The 15,104-nt window shown below is 39.2% G+C and overlaps 1 protein-coding gene across 1 annotated transcript in view; it reads left to right on the top strand.

The window, feature by feature from the left end:
- Nucleotides 1-1,575: 1,575 nt before the first annotated feature.
- RNF11 (ring finger protein 11) overlaps nt 1,576-15,104 on the top strand; it is a 35,951-nt gene continuing 22,422 nt past the window's right edge. Inside the window, exon 1 of the mRNA XM_045799576.2 lies at nt 1,576-2,170. Coding sequence (XP_045655532.1) covers nt 2,048-2,170 — 123 coding nt within the window. The 5' untranslated portion in view covers nt 1,576-2,047. The remainder of the gene's footprint in view (nt 2,171-15,104) is intronic.

Raw genomic sequence — 15,104 nt, forward strand, 5'->3', positions numbered from 1 at the left:
CGGCTCAGGGTGTGATCCCGGGTTCTGGGATTGAGCCCCACATCAGGCTCCTCCACTAGAAGCCTGCTTCTTCCTCTCCCACTCCGCCTGCTTGTGTTCTCTCTCTCGCTGGCTGTCTCTGTCAAATAAATAAATAAAATCTTTAACAAAAAAAGTAATGATTCTTGAGGTTGTATGGTATTAGGGATCCCATATTTAGGTGGTAGCTATTAACGGGAACAAAGGTAAGTCTTGAGAAAGAGAGAAGGCAGCAAAAGGGATATATTTAATATGGGTGGGATATGAGTTCATTTAAGTAAGTAATTTTGTAGAATAGGGACTCCAAAGTTAGAGTACTCGTGCCCATACCAGTTTAACCAAGTCCTACCCCTAAGAATCTTTTCCGATCCTCACCCAAATGGTCTAATCACTCTCCGTAGGGCTCTCTAAAAACCTTTGGTGGGGGAGGGGGGAGAAGAGGAACTCATCTATTTACTTGGTTTCCCAGCTGGACTCTGGGCTCCATCAGAGACAAGCCAGATGTGGTAAACCAGTTTTCCTAGTGCCGAGCATAGGGTCTTGTGAGGGGAGAAAATAATCAGTAAATGGTGACTAAAAGAAAGGGAGTCAAGACCCACTTCTTGTCTTCTGGGAGCATTCTCATCTTTCTTCTTTCCTTCCTTTGCACACGTTGCTTCTTGGGCTCTTTGTTCATTCAACAAAGAGATCCTACTCTATCTTAGGCAATGTGTCAGGCCGTGCACAGAGGAGGGACAGATGATTCAGCCTGATCAGGTTGTGACAGAGAAAAGCTCAGGAACTAAGAGCACAGAGAAGGCGACTTAACCCAGACTGGAGGGTTAGGGGAAAGGAAGTTGAGTTTAGGAAGGACTACTAGGAATAACGATTAGCCTGATGGGAGGTAGGTCTGGAGTGAAGGAGAAGTGAGTTTAGGTCAGAAAAACAATATGGGTAAAGGCCACTGGGAGCAGTCTTCTAAGATAACCAAAAGTACTTTATTTAGACAGCCTGGAGTTTAGAATATTTGAGGGGACAGTGCTGCTAATGAGATGGCAGAAGTAGTCAGATTAGTAAACCATTTAAGAATACTTAGTCACAACAGTCCTAACAGTTTTGGGAAGCCATTGAAGGTTTTAAATGGCGGAGGTTTCAAAAAGATTATTCAACTGTGCAAGTAGTGGATTGGTTCATTAGTGAGCTTGGACTTTATTCTGAAAGGATAAAGGGGAAGAGCCATTTAACATTTTAACAACGGGAGTGACACATTCAGATAAGGGTTTATAAATAGATCACTTGGCAGAAGGCGGTGAGACTACTGTCAGAACGGTGCGCAGGTAAGAGCAGAGACAAGCGGGGAGGGAGAAGTGGAAGTGGGGAGGCACGGGAGACTGGAGAGAGATTTCTGAGTCAGGTACCGCGCCAACTGTCAGACAGAGAAGCAGAAACTGACGCAGCCCCAGGAACAGCTGCCGGAGGCGGGGAGGGGGGCGCGGCCGCGCAGCCGGAGCCGCCCAAGGTTCCCGGCGCCGGGGGCGGGACCAGAGCACGCACGGCGGCGTGACGCAGGACCGCAGCTGGCCTCGTTCTGGCCGCCGCCGCCGCTTTGAGGCGGAGTAGGATGAGGCCCGCGGCCGCGGCTCCGGCGTCGGCAGGGGCAGCAGCAGCTGAGGCAGCAGCTGAGGCAGCCGCGACGGCCGCGCCCCCCCCTCCTGACCTGGATTAGGCCCAGCAGCTCCGTGGCCGCCGCCGCCCCGCGGGGGGGCGGGGTGGGGAAGTGCTTCGTCTCCCCGCCCCCCCCCCCATTGCCGCCTCGCAGGAGGCAACCGCCGCGACCCCAGCCGAGCCCGCGGCCCAGCCTTGAGCCCCCAAGTCCGGGGGCTGGCATGAGCGGCCCTTCCGCGGCGCCGGGGGGCGGGGGAGTCGCCGCCGCCTGAGTCCTGGCCTGCCGTCCGACCCCACCTCGCTGACCGAGGCTGACCGCGGAGCGTGCGAACGACCCCGCCACTGCTTTCTTCCTCCCCCAGATCACACATCCTAGCCCCGGAAGATGGGGAACTGCCTCAAATCCCCCACTTCGGATGACATCTCCCTGCTTCACGAGTCTCAGTCTGACCGGGCTAGTTTTGGCGAGGGGACGGAGCCGGATCAGGAGCCGCCGCCGCCATATCAGGTAGGGGAGGGTGTGTGTTGGGGAGGGGGGTGCGAGGAGTAGTGGCAGCTCCGGGCCGAGGGGGTTTCGGGGCTGTCACTGCCCCTGGCCTCGGGGGCATCGACCCCCTTAGGGCAGGGACTGAGGGTGATTGCTCCCCACTCCTAGAATTGGGGGATCCTTTACCTCCCCTCAAGAATGGTGTGGGGATGGTATTCTCTGTCCTTGAGTTCTGGGATCCGAGTACGTGATCATATCCCCTTGGCCAGTGACTGGTGGTTCGCTTGTGGAATTTGGGAATGACATTTTTCTGCCTTTATGCCTAAATCGTGGAGTCTGAGCTGTGAGGTTTGGGGATGATTTCCTCATCGCACCGCTAACTGGATTATGGGTTCTGGATAGGTGGTTGTCCCCCACCCCATTTATATTGTCATGTATGATCATCATGCTCTCATCCCTCCCTCCTCTCCCTGTACCCTTGTGTGTTTATGTTAATTGGATCTGGTAGATGTTCATTTCTCCTACATGAGAAAAGATCTTCAAGTGGTGATTTTAATCCCAGCGACATCAAGAGTTACGTGTGTATATGCATATATATATATTATATGTATATATATAAATTTTAATCCCTCCTCCTTTTGCTCCACCCCATGACACACCTTTTAAACGCGCTGATTCAGTAAAACTTGAGTATCTTTAACTTTGGAAACCTTTAAACCTGACTTAAATACCTTCTGTACTCGTGGTTCTCCCTTTCTATCAAAGACTTGCTCCTAAACAGTTTCATTGCTTTTTATACTGCAGTCATCAGTCCCATATATGTTTACACAACTAATGAAGAGCTAAGACGTCTTGAACTCAAAACAGATATGTAGATGTTATAATCCATAATATGTATAAAAACCTTTCCTCTGCTTTTCAATTTTCAATGATACTGGTTAAAAACTTTTTTCCCAGAGGGGCTTGGATAGTTAAGTGGCTTAATTTTTTTCCTGAAGGGAGGTTAGTTTTCTAACAGGGCAGTCTCCTTTGTTGTTTCATGTGGTGACATCATTATCTAGTGTTATTCTTTTCTCATTCCTTTGTAAGCCAGAAAAACCTGATCACATATGCTGGTTTTCTGAATAAAACCCTCAGGGTCCTTTCATATACCAATAAAGTCCAGTCTTAATTGTGGCATATAGAAGCCTCCATGATTTATCTTTTACATTCTGTATCCCAGGCCCACAAAATAGACGAGTGTGTTCACATCTCTCTGTCTTTGCTCTAGTTGCTCCCTCTGCTAGGATCCCTTCCCCCAAGGTCGGCCAGGTGAACATCTAATCCTCTTTAAGGACTCGGCTCTCTCCCAAGTCTCTGTATTCTCCTCCCTCCCTCTGAATCCATCACTCAGTTGTTTGTGTACCACCCCCCCCCCCACTTCCATAAGCAGCACATAACAACACTTGGGTGTTGATATCCTTGTTTTGTTAAATGTATGTTTCATCATTAAGGCATTCCCTCTTCCCCCAGTGTAAGCTGCTTGCAGGTATGGTCACCTGTTATGCTGTTATATCCCCAGCATCTGGCTCATTATAAATACTTGGTAAGTTGTGGGATAAGTGAAGACTATAAGCTCTTGAGAACAAGGACTGTTTTCTCAATGCTTCGTGAAATTACTGGCACTTAAGAAGCACTTAAATGTTGAATGAATTAATGAATTTGAATTCAATACCATGTGTTTTAAGTTTACACACCTGTTTCTTCCAGAAATTGTCACAGGGAAGTCTTTCATCTTTCTGAGTCTTTGCAGCAAGTAAATTGTTTATATTTCATGCTTCGTTTCCCTCAAATACTATAGGACAATATGCTTATTTCAGTATCATGAACAAATTTTTTTAGAGGTATGATTTTTATTTCAAAATCTCCTTCCATGCTCTATAATCCCTTTTCAAGCAAATTGAATGTCGTGACTTAACTGCCCTTTTTCTCTTATCCTTATGATAATACAGTATTATGGATAACTTCAATGGGATTTCTGGGAATTGTATTTGCTTTTTCCAGGAGGACTAGATGATGATGAGAAGTTTTTTGGTATCATGAAGGAAAATTTTTTTGAAACATGTTATTTGTGACAGTGGGAGTTTTTGTGGTTGCCCTTTCCTGAAGTGAATGACCCAGATACTGATATGCAAATTTGGTATCAATTGAAAGAAAACTTTAAAAATGGGAGCATGAAAAGAAAAAGCTTTGTCCCCTCCCAAAGAAAATAAGATTTTTCGGAATGGTTAATTTAAGTGATCTGAAAAACACCAGTCCAAGGGAAATGATTTATATTTTCAGTGGACAGAAGTGGCATTTTTTTTCTTCAAAAATAGTATATAGGGGCGCCTGGGTGGCTCAGTCGTTGGGCATCTGCCTTCGGCTCAGGGCGTGATCCCGACGTTCTGGGATCGAGCCCCATGTCAGGCTCTTCCACTGGGAGCCTGCTTCTTCCTCTCCCACTCCCCCTGCTTGTGTTCCCTCTCTCGCTGGCTGTCTCTATCTCTGTCAAGTGAATAAATAAAATCTTTAAAAAAACCCAAAAAAACAAAAATAGTATATAATTAAAAGAGCTACAGGAATAATAGTTTATTTCTTTAAAGAATAGCCTCCACTGCAATAGGATTTTTAAAAATTTCATAAAGGGAATAGCTGATTATAAAGGAATACACTTAGTATTTTTCTGTAGCAGGTAGTTAAAAGACGTCCTTTGTTTTTGTGTTGCATGGTGTACATATATGCCAAGAGCCCTATATAGTAAACTTCTAAGTTCCAGTTATTTCCTGGTAGCAGGATCTGACAGATTTGTTTTAATTTATACTTAAAAAGTAAACGCTGAGCCATTATGGTTAAAGTTTATAGTATATAAAGTATATAAAGTTTCTTTCCTGTGTTTCCTTAGTATCCTTCTAACTGGTCTCACTATTCACCCTTGCCTTCCCTATAGTCTGTTCTTAACCCAGCAGTCATTCTGGTAAAACAGATTGTGTCACTTGGCCCAACCTTTGTGGATCCTCTTTTCATTAACAGTAAAAGCCAAATTCCTTAGTGTCCCATAAACCCTGCATAATCTATATACCCCCACACATAACCTCTCGACGGGACTCTTACTACTCTTCCCCCTGCTGGTGTCCCTTTAGCCTCTCTGGCCTGCTTGTTCCTAGGTTACTCCAGGACCTTTGCCCTGGTTGTTTTTATGCCTGGAGTGCTCTTCCCCAGGTATTACCATGGCTGACTCCCTTACCTCCTTCAAGTCTGCTCAAATAATTGACACTTTCATAAACCCTTTCTGAACAACCTATTTAAAATTACAGCCTGCCCTAACACCCTTGAATTCTCCCTTACCCTGTTCTATTTTTTCCCCCATAGCATTTATCACTTTCTAACACACTGTCTTTACTTATTATGTTTATTGCTTGTTATCTGTCTTCTCCCAGTAGGGCTAAGCTCCTTGAGGAAAGGAGTTTTTTTAATTGTTGAACAGTTCCTGGCACACATTAGACACTGTTATTGGTCGAATGAATGGATTTCTTTTAAATGAATTAATATATTTGAGGTCAGTGCAATTTAATGTAAGAACTATGCATCTTCCTAGTGCCTTCTTTCCTTTATTTATGGATCATTTTTAAGGAATCAATCCTAAAAATCAAATTTCAGTAATATTAAATATAGGAATTGGTTTAAAATAATTATAAAATAATTTAGGGTTTTTTTTTTTTTTTAACTCTGTGTATAGTCTGTAACAAAATATTTTATGAGAAAGCACTTGAATCCTTGTCCTTAAAGAAATGGGAGGGAAGAGGTTAGAGCTTTTCTTGAATTATGAGGTAAAAACAAATCGGGCATACCCTCTACTCTGTCCTTTTTGAATGTTTAAAAAGAATACAAGGGAAGTCTGCCCATCAAGGGCAGTCTTAGAAGGGTTGCGAGAGGGAAGCGAAACCATGAAAGGCTGGAGGATGAAGGTCCGTAAGAGGAAAGGCCAGCTGGTAGCCCAGTGCTGAAAGAAATATGTGAACGGGTTGAAGTACCTGAGTGGGATACTGTCACTCTAAGACCCCCCCCTTTGTCATATGCTAATTCAAGAGTAGCACTTTGTTAAAAAGAGCTTAATATTCATTGAACAAATTACTGTATGTATTTTTGAGTACTGTGTATATATTTATATAAATACAAAGATTGGTATCTCAATTTTGCAGTAGTTAAATAGTTTGAGATTTACTGATCTCTTCCTCCTGTCCTATACTTTGTGATTAATTCATTTGGGATTTTAAAATCAAAATAAGTTGTTAATACAGCATTGAGTGCAAGTGTAGTTCTGATTCTGAACTCAGGTGGATCTGAGTTCAAATCCCCGTTGTCACATGAAAAATATGAAGAGAGTTTATCAGATTATGTTGTTTTGAGGAACTTCTTTCATAAATAACAAAACATTTTGGATATTTCAAATTGTGACTGAATAAAGCTTTAAGATTCTTTAAAAAAAAAACCTCAATTTCCTATAGAGCTCATTAAAAGTAACCCTCCTCTTTAAATGTAGAATATAATAAAAATACTTATTTTTAACTATTTAAAGCTGTAATAATGTATTAATGCCTTGTTTTTCTGATAAAAATATGAAAAATTCAGGTATTTGAAGATTTTTTTATGTATTACATTTTCTCTACTTTTTTGGTGGAAATTACTTCTCTCTGTATTTCACATATCTTCATCTTATTAAATTATTTAACTTAAAGTTACCTTTGTGTGAAATTTTATCCCTCCCCTCTTAAAGTTATGTCTTTTCATTAAGGTGCAGATCGGGTCCAACCTCTCTTAATAAAGCCTCCCCTGACCATTTTTGTTAGATTTTTGTTTGTAAATTTATCTGGAAATCATATATTTCATGATTAATTAGCTCTTAGTGTTTTAACAATGATTATTTTTCTGGATTACAGTTTCTTTAAAAATGAAAAGGATGTGGGGGCTCTTGGGTGGCTCAGTCACTTGAGCGTCAAACTCTGCTCAGGTCATGATCTCAGGATGGTGAGACCGAGCCCCACTACAGACTATGAGCTTGATGGGGAGTCTGCTTGAGATTCTCTCCCTTTGCCCCCCCCCCACTCTTGGGTGTGCATTCTTTCTCTCTCATAAATAAATAAATGAATCTTCTAAAAAAATGAGAGTGATGTGTAAAGATTTTAAAAATCTGAGTGTAATGGCATCCTACACATGGTATATATCTAGTACCTAACTTAGAACTGTGCCTTCTCCCTCTTATGCTGTTATTACCATGATCGAGGTCCTCATTACCTCTCAGGGAAACCTTAATTGATGTCTCCTCTCTTTCCCCATTCATTTCATTCCTCAGTGCTAGATAAATCTCTCCAGATCAGATCCCTTGCCTCTTAATCCTTAATGATTCAGCATGACTTATTACTGAAGATCTCTGTATTAGCAGTCAGAGTCATGATTTGGCTCCTTATATACTTTTCCAGGTTTTTGTAGCTGTGTATACAACTTATACTTTAGTCAAATTGAACAGTTTGCTATATTCTATATATGCCTTCTGCTTTCCAGCCTCTGCCTTTGCTCTTCTGTTCCCATTGCTCAGAATTCTCTTCCTTAATTGTTCCCAGTGTAAGTTCAGAGTTTCAAGGTTCAGCTTATATGCCCTGAATCCATTTCTGATTTCCCCTAATTTGAATAACATTTTAATCTGAACTCCTTTAGCACTTTGTTTACCATTTTTAGGACACTTTACCCTTCCTGTTTGATTTTAATTATTTACAACAATGTCATATCTCCTCTGTTGGACTCCAACTCTGATGATTCAGCTTTGCATTGCTAGAACCGCTTTTCACATAGCAGACATTCAAATACTTGAATCAATGTGAAAATCAGTTCACTGCATTTTTCTGTAAGAGTGAAATTTTATGGTGGTTCTTCTATATAAATAGTCCCAGAATGCTGTGCTTTGGCCTTTATACCATAAAGAATTCTCCTTTTCTCTCCCACATTATTTTATCTATTCATTTTTGTTCTGTTACTTCTTATTTATAAAGTACGTGAGCTTTTTCTTTTGAGTTTTGTTTGTGTTCTATGTAGTTCAGCTTGCCTTGGTCTTTTTTTTTTTTTTTTTTTTAAAGATATTTGCTTGTTTGTCACCATCATTGCAGGAGTTTTATTTATGCCTGAAACCCATTCTGGATGTCCTTTAATTAAGCTGATTCTTTGCCATTAAGAATGTATGTACTTTTAAGACTAGGACGGTCTGTGTGTCAGTGTTTAATTCTGGAGCTAATTATAGGGTAACTTGAGAAGATAGGGGTAATGAGTTACTTGGTGCATAAGATCTGAGAAGTTGACTTCTTTAAAATGTTTTAGTAAATCTCCGTATTTTATTGTAAAATTTCGATCTATTAATCTTAATACTTTAGGTAGAATGAAATTCTTTTTTTTAAAGATCTTAATCTTATTTGGCTTCTACATAGAAAAACTGTCAGAGAATGACCAGCATAGGTTCTCCCTGACATTTTTCTTCAACTTGTGCCACTTTTTCTCTTTTGTCTTCTGTCTTTACTGTGTCTTAGCCAAATTAAATTCTATAAATGAAGAGGGGAATGAAAGGATAATTGTAAATATAATTAAAATTAGGTGGTATATTTGTCATCTTGCCTGGAGTCATTTCTGAATATAATTATCTTCTGTGTATAACCTTCCTTCAAGCAAAGAGTTAGGGATACGTATTTCTGTTCTGTATTCAAATAGGTTATTAAATAGGCTGTAACAAATTTATAGAAGTTGATTCCTTACCAGTAACTTTTAATAATATAGTAAATATTTATGATAGTAGTATGCTCAGAATTCAGGACTTTTGCAGTTGTGATATAAACGAAGTGGTGGAGATACTGAGGGCTCAAGTGGAAATGTGAGTGAAAGCTCTAAGGAAAAGCTGGCTAACAGACAGCCAGAGTGTGTGTTTTTTTCTTTTTTTTTTTTTTTTTTAAGATTTTTATTTACTTATTTGACAGAGAGAGAGACAGCCAGCGAGAGAGGGAACACAAGCATGGGGAGTGGGAGAGGAAGAAGCAGGCTCCCAGCAGAGGAGCCTGATGTGGGGCTCAATCCCAGAACACCGGGATCACTCCCTGAGCCGAAGGCAGACGCTTAACAACTGCGCCACCCAGGCGCCCCAGAGTGTGTGTTTTTAATGGCAAAAGAGATTGCTGCATGGAATTGAAAAGTTAAGTGATAAGGGAGAACTAAATATATTCTGCTCTTGGATAATCTGCCTGACCTTTTGATTTTGATATTCAGTTTGGCTTTATGATATGTTGCTTTTTATAAGAGTTCCTTATTTTAACTGATCAAGAATACTTTTGATTTCAATTGAATATTAATGCACATATACCTATCTTTTTAATTAAATAGCCAACCTAGAGTGTGCTCCCAGAGGCCAGTTGAGTAATTATCTTGTTACTTAATCCGGAAAGCATACAGTAAATTAACTAAGGAATATAAAAGTGTGGGAATGAAGAAAGCAATCCTCCAGATATATTTCTTTATTGAAAATTTTCTGAATTCTTACGAAACCGAATGTCTTTAAGAAGAGTGAGACTTTTATAGCTGACACAACTAGTTAAAATTACATGTAATTTTGTATAACAGTTTAATTCTTATTTGTGGGGAAAAAAAGCAGTTTATCATAAACTGAGTAAGTAAGTCTTTAAGGATAGAAACCAGGACGCTCCATAACCAGTTTCTTCTATCAGTCAGAAAGTTTGTTAGGCACCAGGGGTAAAGGAAAATGAGCCCTTTTCCCCTAAGGAGCTACCATTTTAGGTAAGGGGATGAGATTAATGTATATACCTGAAGTGTTTATTAGTTTGGTATGAAACAGTATATAATTATTAAATTGCTGTAGATTTTTGAAGTTGAAATTAATTTGTGACAGGGCAGTGAATCACAGATTTACTTTTTAGCTTCTGAACACTTTAAGTGAAGTCTTACATGAACATCAGTAGGAATAAAAGCAATACAGCTGCCCTGATTAAACTATGAGTAGGGAAGCTTAGAGCCAAGAGTAATCAGTAGGTGATGAACATGAATTTCGAGAAAGTTGTATAATCTTGTACATTATAGTATAATAATGTGTGTGTGTAAATAAACCTTACTGATTATGTACAATGAAGAGTATATCTTTAATAGTATAACTAACAGTATCTTAACTATATTAGCCCCGTGAACTTTTACATATTGTAATCACCATCAAGATATGGTGTATTTCCAACCCCCAAAGTCTCCCTCATACGTCCTCCAACAGTCAATACCCCTTCCCCAAAGATAACCACTATTCTGACCTCTTATCACCACGTATTTGTTTTGCCTTGTTTTGAACTTAAATGGAATAGTTCATTCAACATTGTGAAATTCATTTATGTTGTCTTTATGTAGCAGTATTCTATATTTTTCATTGCTGTACAGTATTCAATTGTGTAAATATACATTTTTACATGTTTTTTTCCCCAATCCATTCTACTATTGATATACATTTGGGTTCTGTTAGCGTTTGGCCATATAAATCTGCTGTGACCATTCTTTTTATGTACATAATGTACATACTACTTATTTTGGGTACATTGTTTTTCCCACAACATTTTATTACAGAAATTTTTAAAAATAAAGAGAAATTGACAGAATTGTTTGAACACCCATACTCCTACAACTTAGATTCTATACACTTTGCCGTATTTGTTTCACACCTATCCATCTCTTATCACCCAATCTTACTTGTTGATGCATTTCAAAATAAATTGACAAATAGTTTTCCAAAGTGGTTCCATCAACTTATATTCCTATCCGCTATGTATGAGAATTCTGTTTGCTCTACATCTATACTAACACTTGGTATTACCAGTCTATTTTATTTTAGACATTTTGATAAGTGTGTGGAAGTCTTTCACTGTGGTTTTAACTTGCATTTCCCCCATGAGGAATGCATACCGATGTGCATACTAGTATGTGGTCTTTTGTGACTGGCTTCTTTCACTTAGCATGTTTTCAGGATTCATCTATGTTGTAGCATGTATTAGGACGTCATTCCTTTTTATTGTGAAGTATTCCATTGTATGAATCTACCACATTGTTCAGTTAATGAACATTTGGGTTTCTGCTTTTTGGTTGTTAGAACACTGCTATGAATATTTGTGTACAAGTTTTTATATGGCTGTGTTTTCATTTCTCTTTTTTATACACCTACCAGTGGAATTGCCATGTCATGTAATTCCATGTTTAAACTTTTGAGGAACTACCAAACCATTTCCAAAGCACTTCAATTAACCATTTTATACTCTCAGCAGTGCATAAGAGTTGTAATATCTGCACATTGTTGCCAAAACTTATTGTCTGTCTTTATTATAGCCATCTTAGTGGCTATAAAGTGGTATCTCATTGTGGCTTTGATTGCATTTCCCTAATGGCTAATAATATTGAGCATCTTTTCATGTCCTTGTTGGCCATTTGTATATCTTCTTTGGAGAGGTGTTCAAATCCTTTACCTATTTTTAATTGGGTTGTCTTTATTGAGTTGCAAGAGTTCTTTATGTATTCTAGTCCCTTGTAAGATATGACTTGCAAACGTTTTCTCCCCTTTTGTGGGTTGTTTTTTCACTTTTTCAGTGGTGTTATTTGAAGCACAAAAGTTATTTTATGAAATCCAGTTTATTTTTTCTTTTGTCATTTGAGTTTTTGATGTTGTGTCTAAAAGTTTTGCCTGACCCACAGTCACAAATATTTACTCATGTTTTATTTCTGGTTCTCACATTTTAGGTATAGATCCATTTTGAGTTAATTTTTATGTAAGGAAGGCCCAGATTTATTCTTTGGCAAGTGGCTATTCTATTGTTACAGCACCATTTGTTGAAAAGAGTATTCTTCCCCCATTGTCTTGGCATTCCTGCCCAAAATCAGTCATCCATAAATGCAAGGGTTTATTTCTGGACTCTTCAGTTATGTTCCATTGATTATTATGTCTATCCTTAATGCTAGTACTACGCTAATTCTGTAATAAGGTTTGAAATCAGAAATGGGAATTTTCCAGCTTTGTTCTTACTCAACATTGGTTTGGTTATTTTTAGTCCCTTTTAATTCCATATGACTTTTAGGATCAGCTGTCAATTTCTGTAAATAAGCCAGCTGGGATTTTGATGTGAACACTTGAACTTTTTTTTGTTGTTTTAAATGAACCTACATTGAAACATCATTATTGTCCATAGTTTATATTAGGGTTCACTCTCTGTGTACACTGAGTTTGAATAAAGGTATAATGAGATAGATCTACCCTTACAGCATCATTCAGAGTAGTTTCCCTGGCCTAAAAATCCTCTGTGCTTTACCTATTGCTCCTTCCCTCCTCCTAACCCCTGGCAGCTACTGATCCTTTTACTGTCACCGTAGCTTTGCCTTTTCCAGTATGTCATATAGTTGGACTCCTACAGCATGCAGCCTTTACAGATTGTCTTCTTTCATTTAGTAATATGCAGTTAAGGTTCCTCCATGTCTACCCGTGGTGTGATAGCTCATTTCTTTTTGGCACTGAATAGTATTCTCTTGTCTTGATATACCACAATTTATCCTTTTGAAAATCTACTAAAAGACATCTTGGTTGCTTCCAAATTTGGGCACTTAGGAATAAAGCTGCCCTGAACATCCACGTGTAGGTTTTTGGGTAGACATAAGTTTTCACCTCCTTCAGGTAAATACCGTGGAACACAATTGCTGGATTGAATGTCATAAGAGTTTGTTTAGTTTTTTAGGAAACTGCCAAATTGTCTTAATAGTGGCTCTGCCACATTATATTCCCACCAGCAATGAGTAAGACTTCCTGTTGCTCCACATTTGATATTGTCAGTGTTTTGGATTTCCCCATTCTAATAGGTGTATAGTAGTATGTTTCATTTGTTTTAGTTTGCAGTTCACAGTGCTTCTCAGTGTCATCCCCCTCAACCTGAGGTGGGACAGGATGGCAAGAGCGAGATGAGGTTGCATATTTCCCTTCATGTGGTAGGCAAGAGCCAGTTGGATATGAGTATTTCCATTTGTTCAGATAGGTTAGGCTCTGATAAAACCTGCATGTTTCCTCTAGCAAAAGTTTCTCCTGAGTGCAGGCCTCCGTTTCCTTCCCCCTGTTAGAAACGTGAGGGGATTTTTCTCTTGATATTTACTGTGAGGACCTGGTAGAGCTCTCGAAGATAGAAGTGGGGGCACCCCTAGAGTTCTTAACTCAGACTTGTCCACACTGAACCTCCAGCAGTCCGTCAGTTACAGTTCAGGTTTTCCTACCCCAGCAGTGGTTTTGCTCATGGGTTTCTGCTCTGTAAGTTTTGGTTTTCGGTATCCACTTGTCCATTTCTCCCAATTTTGGGGTCAGCAGTTTGCCCTGTGACCTCACTTCTGTGACAGATGAAAGAAGATTTGTTCATTTTTCAGTTTGTTCAACTTTTTTCTTGTTAGAGTGGATTGGCAGTTTGTAAGCTTCTTACATGCCAGACCAGAAACTAGAAATTCTTAATTTTCATAATAATTATATGAAAGTGAATATTCCCATCATCTAGATGAAGAAACAGCCTTAGTGGCAGAGCCAGGGAGCTGTGAGATTTGAATTTTAGACAGTAGAGGTAATTGTACAACATGGCAAAGGAATACTGGAAGAATGAAAATGCGGTAACACCAGATTTGGCTCAAAGGCAGTCATGGGAACATGGAGTCCATTTCTAGTAGAGTTAATCTGTTGGGAGAATGGGATGCTGGAATGAAGTGGCTTTAACAGTGATAACTTAAGTGATCAGACTCCTTTATAATGAAGTGAGTCTTGTAAAAATATTCCGTAAATCATATAAAGGTAGGTTTCATACAGCACAACAGTGTTCTGCTAAATGGGCAAAAATACCCCTGTGCTTAACATCTATATTGTCATTTGAGGATAAGCAGCCCTGCCAACTCAGTGCAAGATTGAAGGTAGCAAAGTGTTTTGGTGTTTACATGTCTTTTCTGTCAATTGGTGATTCCTCTTCCTGTCTACCCTTCCTCAATCAAATCAGTATAAGAAATGGCATATTCATCATCATTTGGTATTAAGGCACTAGCTCCTGTCTATTAAGGCTAATTGCAGTGTAGTGTGGATGTGTTTTGTTTAGTGTTATCTCCACTAGTCACTAGTATCCTGGTTTTTATTGTGGTATTTTTTAAATTTGGGAGTAATAGAAGTAGATTTGGAGCAAAGTGGGCTCTGAAGCTGTAGGAACTAAGTAGTCCATTCAGGATAATGGAGGAGCAAGGAGGTGCAGAAAACAGGTCTCTAAAAAAGTAAAAAAGGAGATGGGGTAGTAAAATCACACGGGGGAGTGTAATGGATCCAATTGTAGAAGATATAATTGCAATTGTATTTAAGTGATATTTATCAGTTTAAACAGGGATTTATTTTGGATAAGTTTAGGGTAGAAAACCTTCTAAAATACATTATACATTTTTAGCATTTTCATCAACATTTTTTTGTTCCACTATACTTACCAAAGATAGTAACGGTGTCTTACTGAGACTAACTCTCAACGGGGTCTTTTTTCAAACTTTACAACCCTCCCTTTTCATTGTCACTCCTTCCCCATAAATCACTGAAATATTGACTTGTGAAAATATTGACTTCTGAGCAGACTTTCATCTCATTTTATTGATTCAAAATTATTAGAAAGATTAGTTTATTATATCCTGGAATTCTATATAATAGAGGGGTGTCTCCAGAGTCTTGAATTACGTAGGACTATTTGTTATTGAGTGAAACCTATTCTAATTTTAATTCTTGCACCTGCTTTTTATCATTTTCCCTCATTTTCTTTTCCCACTGTCAGATGGTTCATCTGCTGTTAATGCGTCTGCCCTTGCTGTGCCTCTCATTCTG

Source organism: Ursus americanus, chromosome 12 (genome assembly GCF_024610735.1).
Source record: "Ursus americanus isolate L20-20 chromosome 12, mUrsAme1.1.p, whole genome shotgun sequence".
Taxonomy (NCBI): Eukaryota; Metazoa; Chordata; class Mammalia; order Carnivora; family Ursidae; genus Ursus; species Ursus americanus.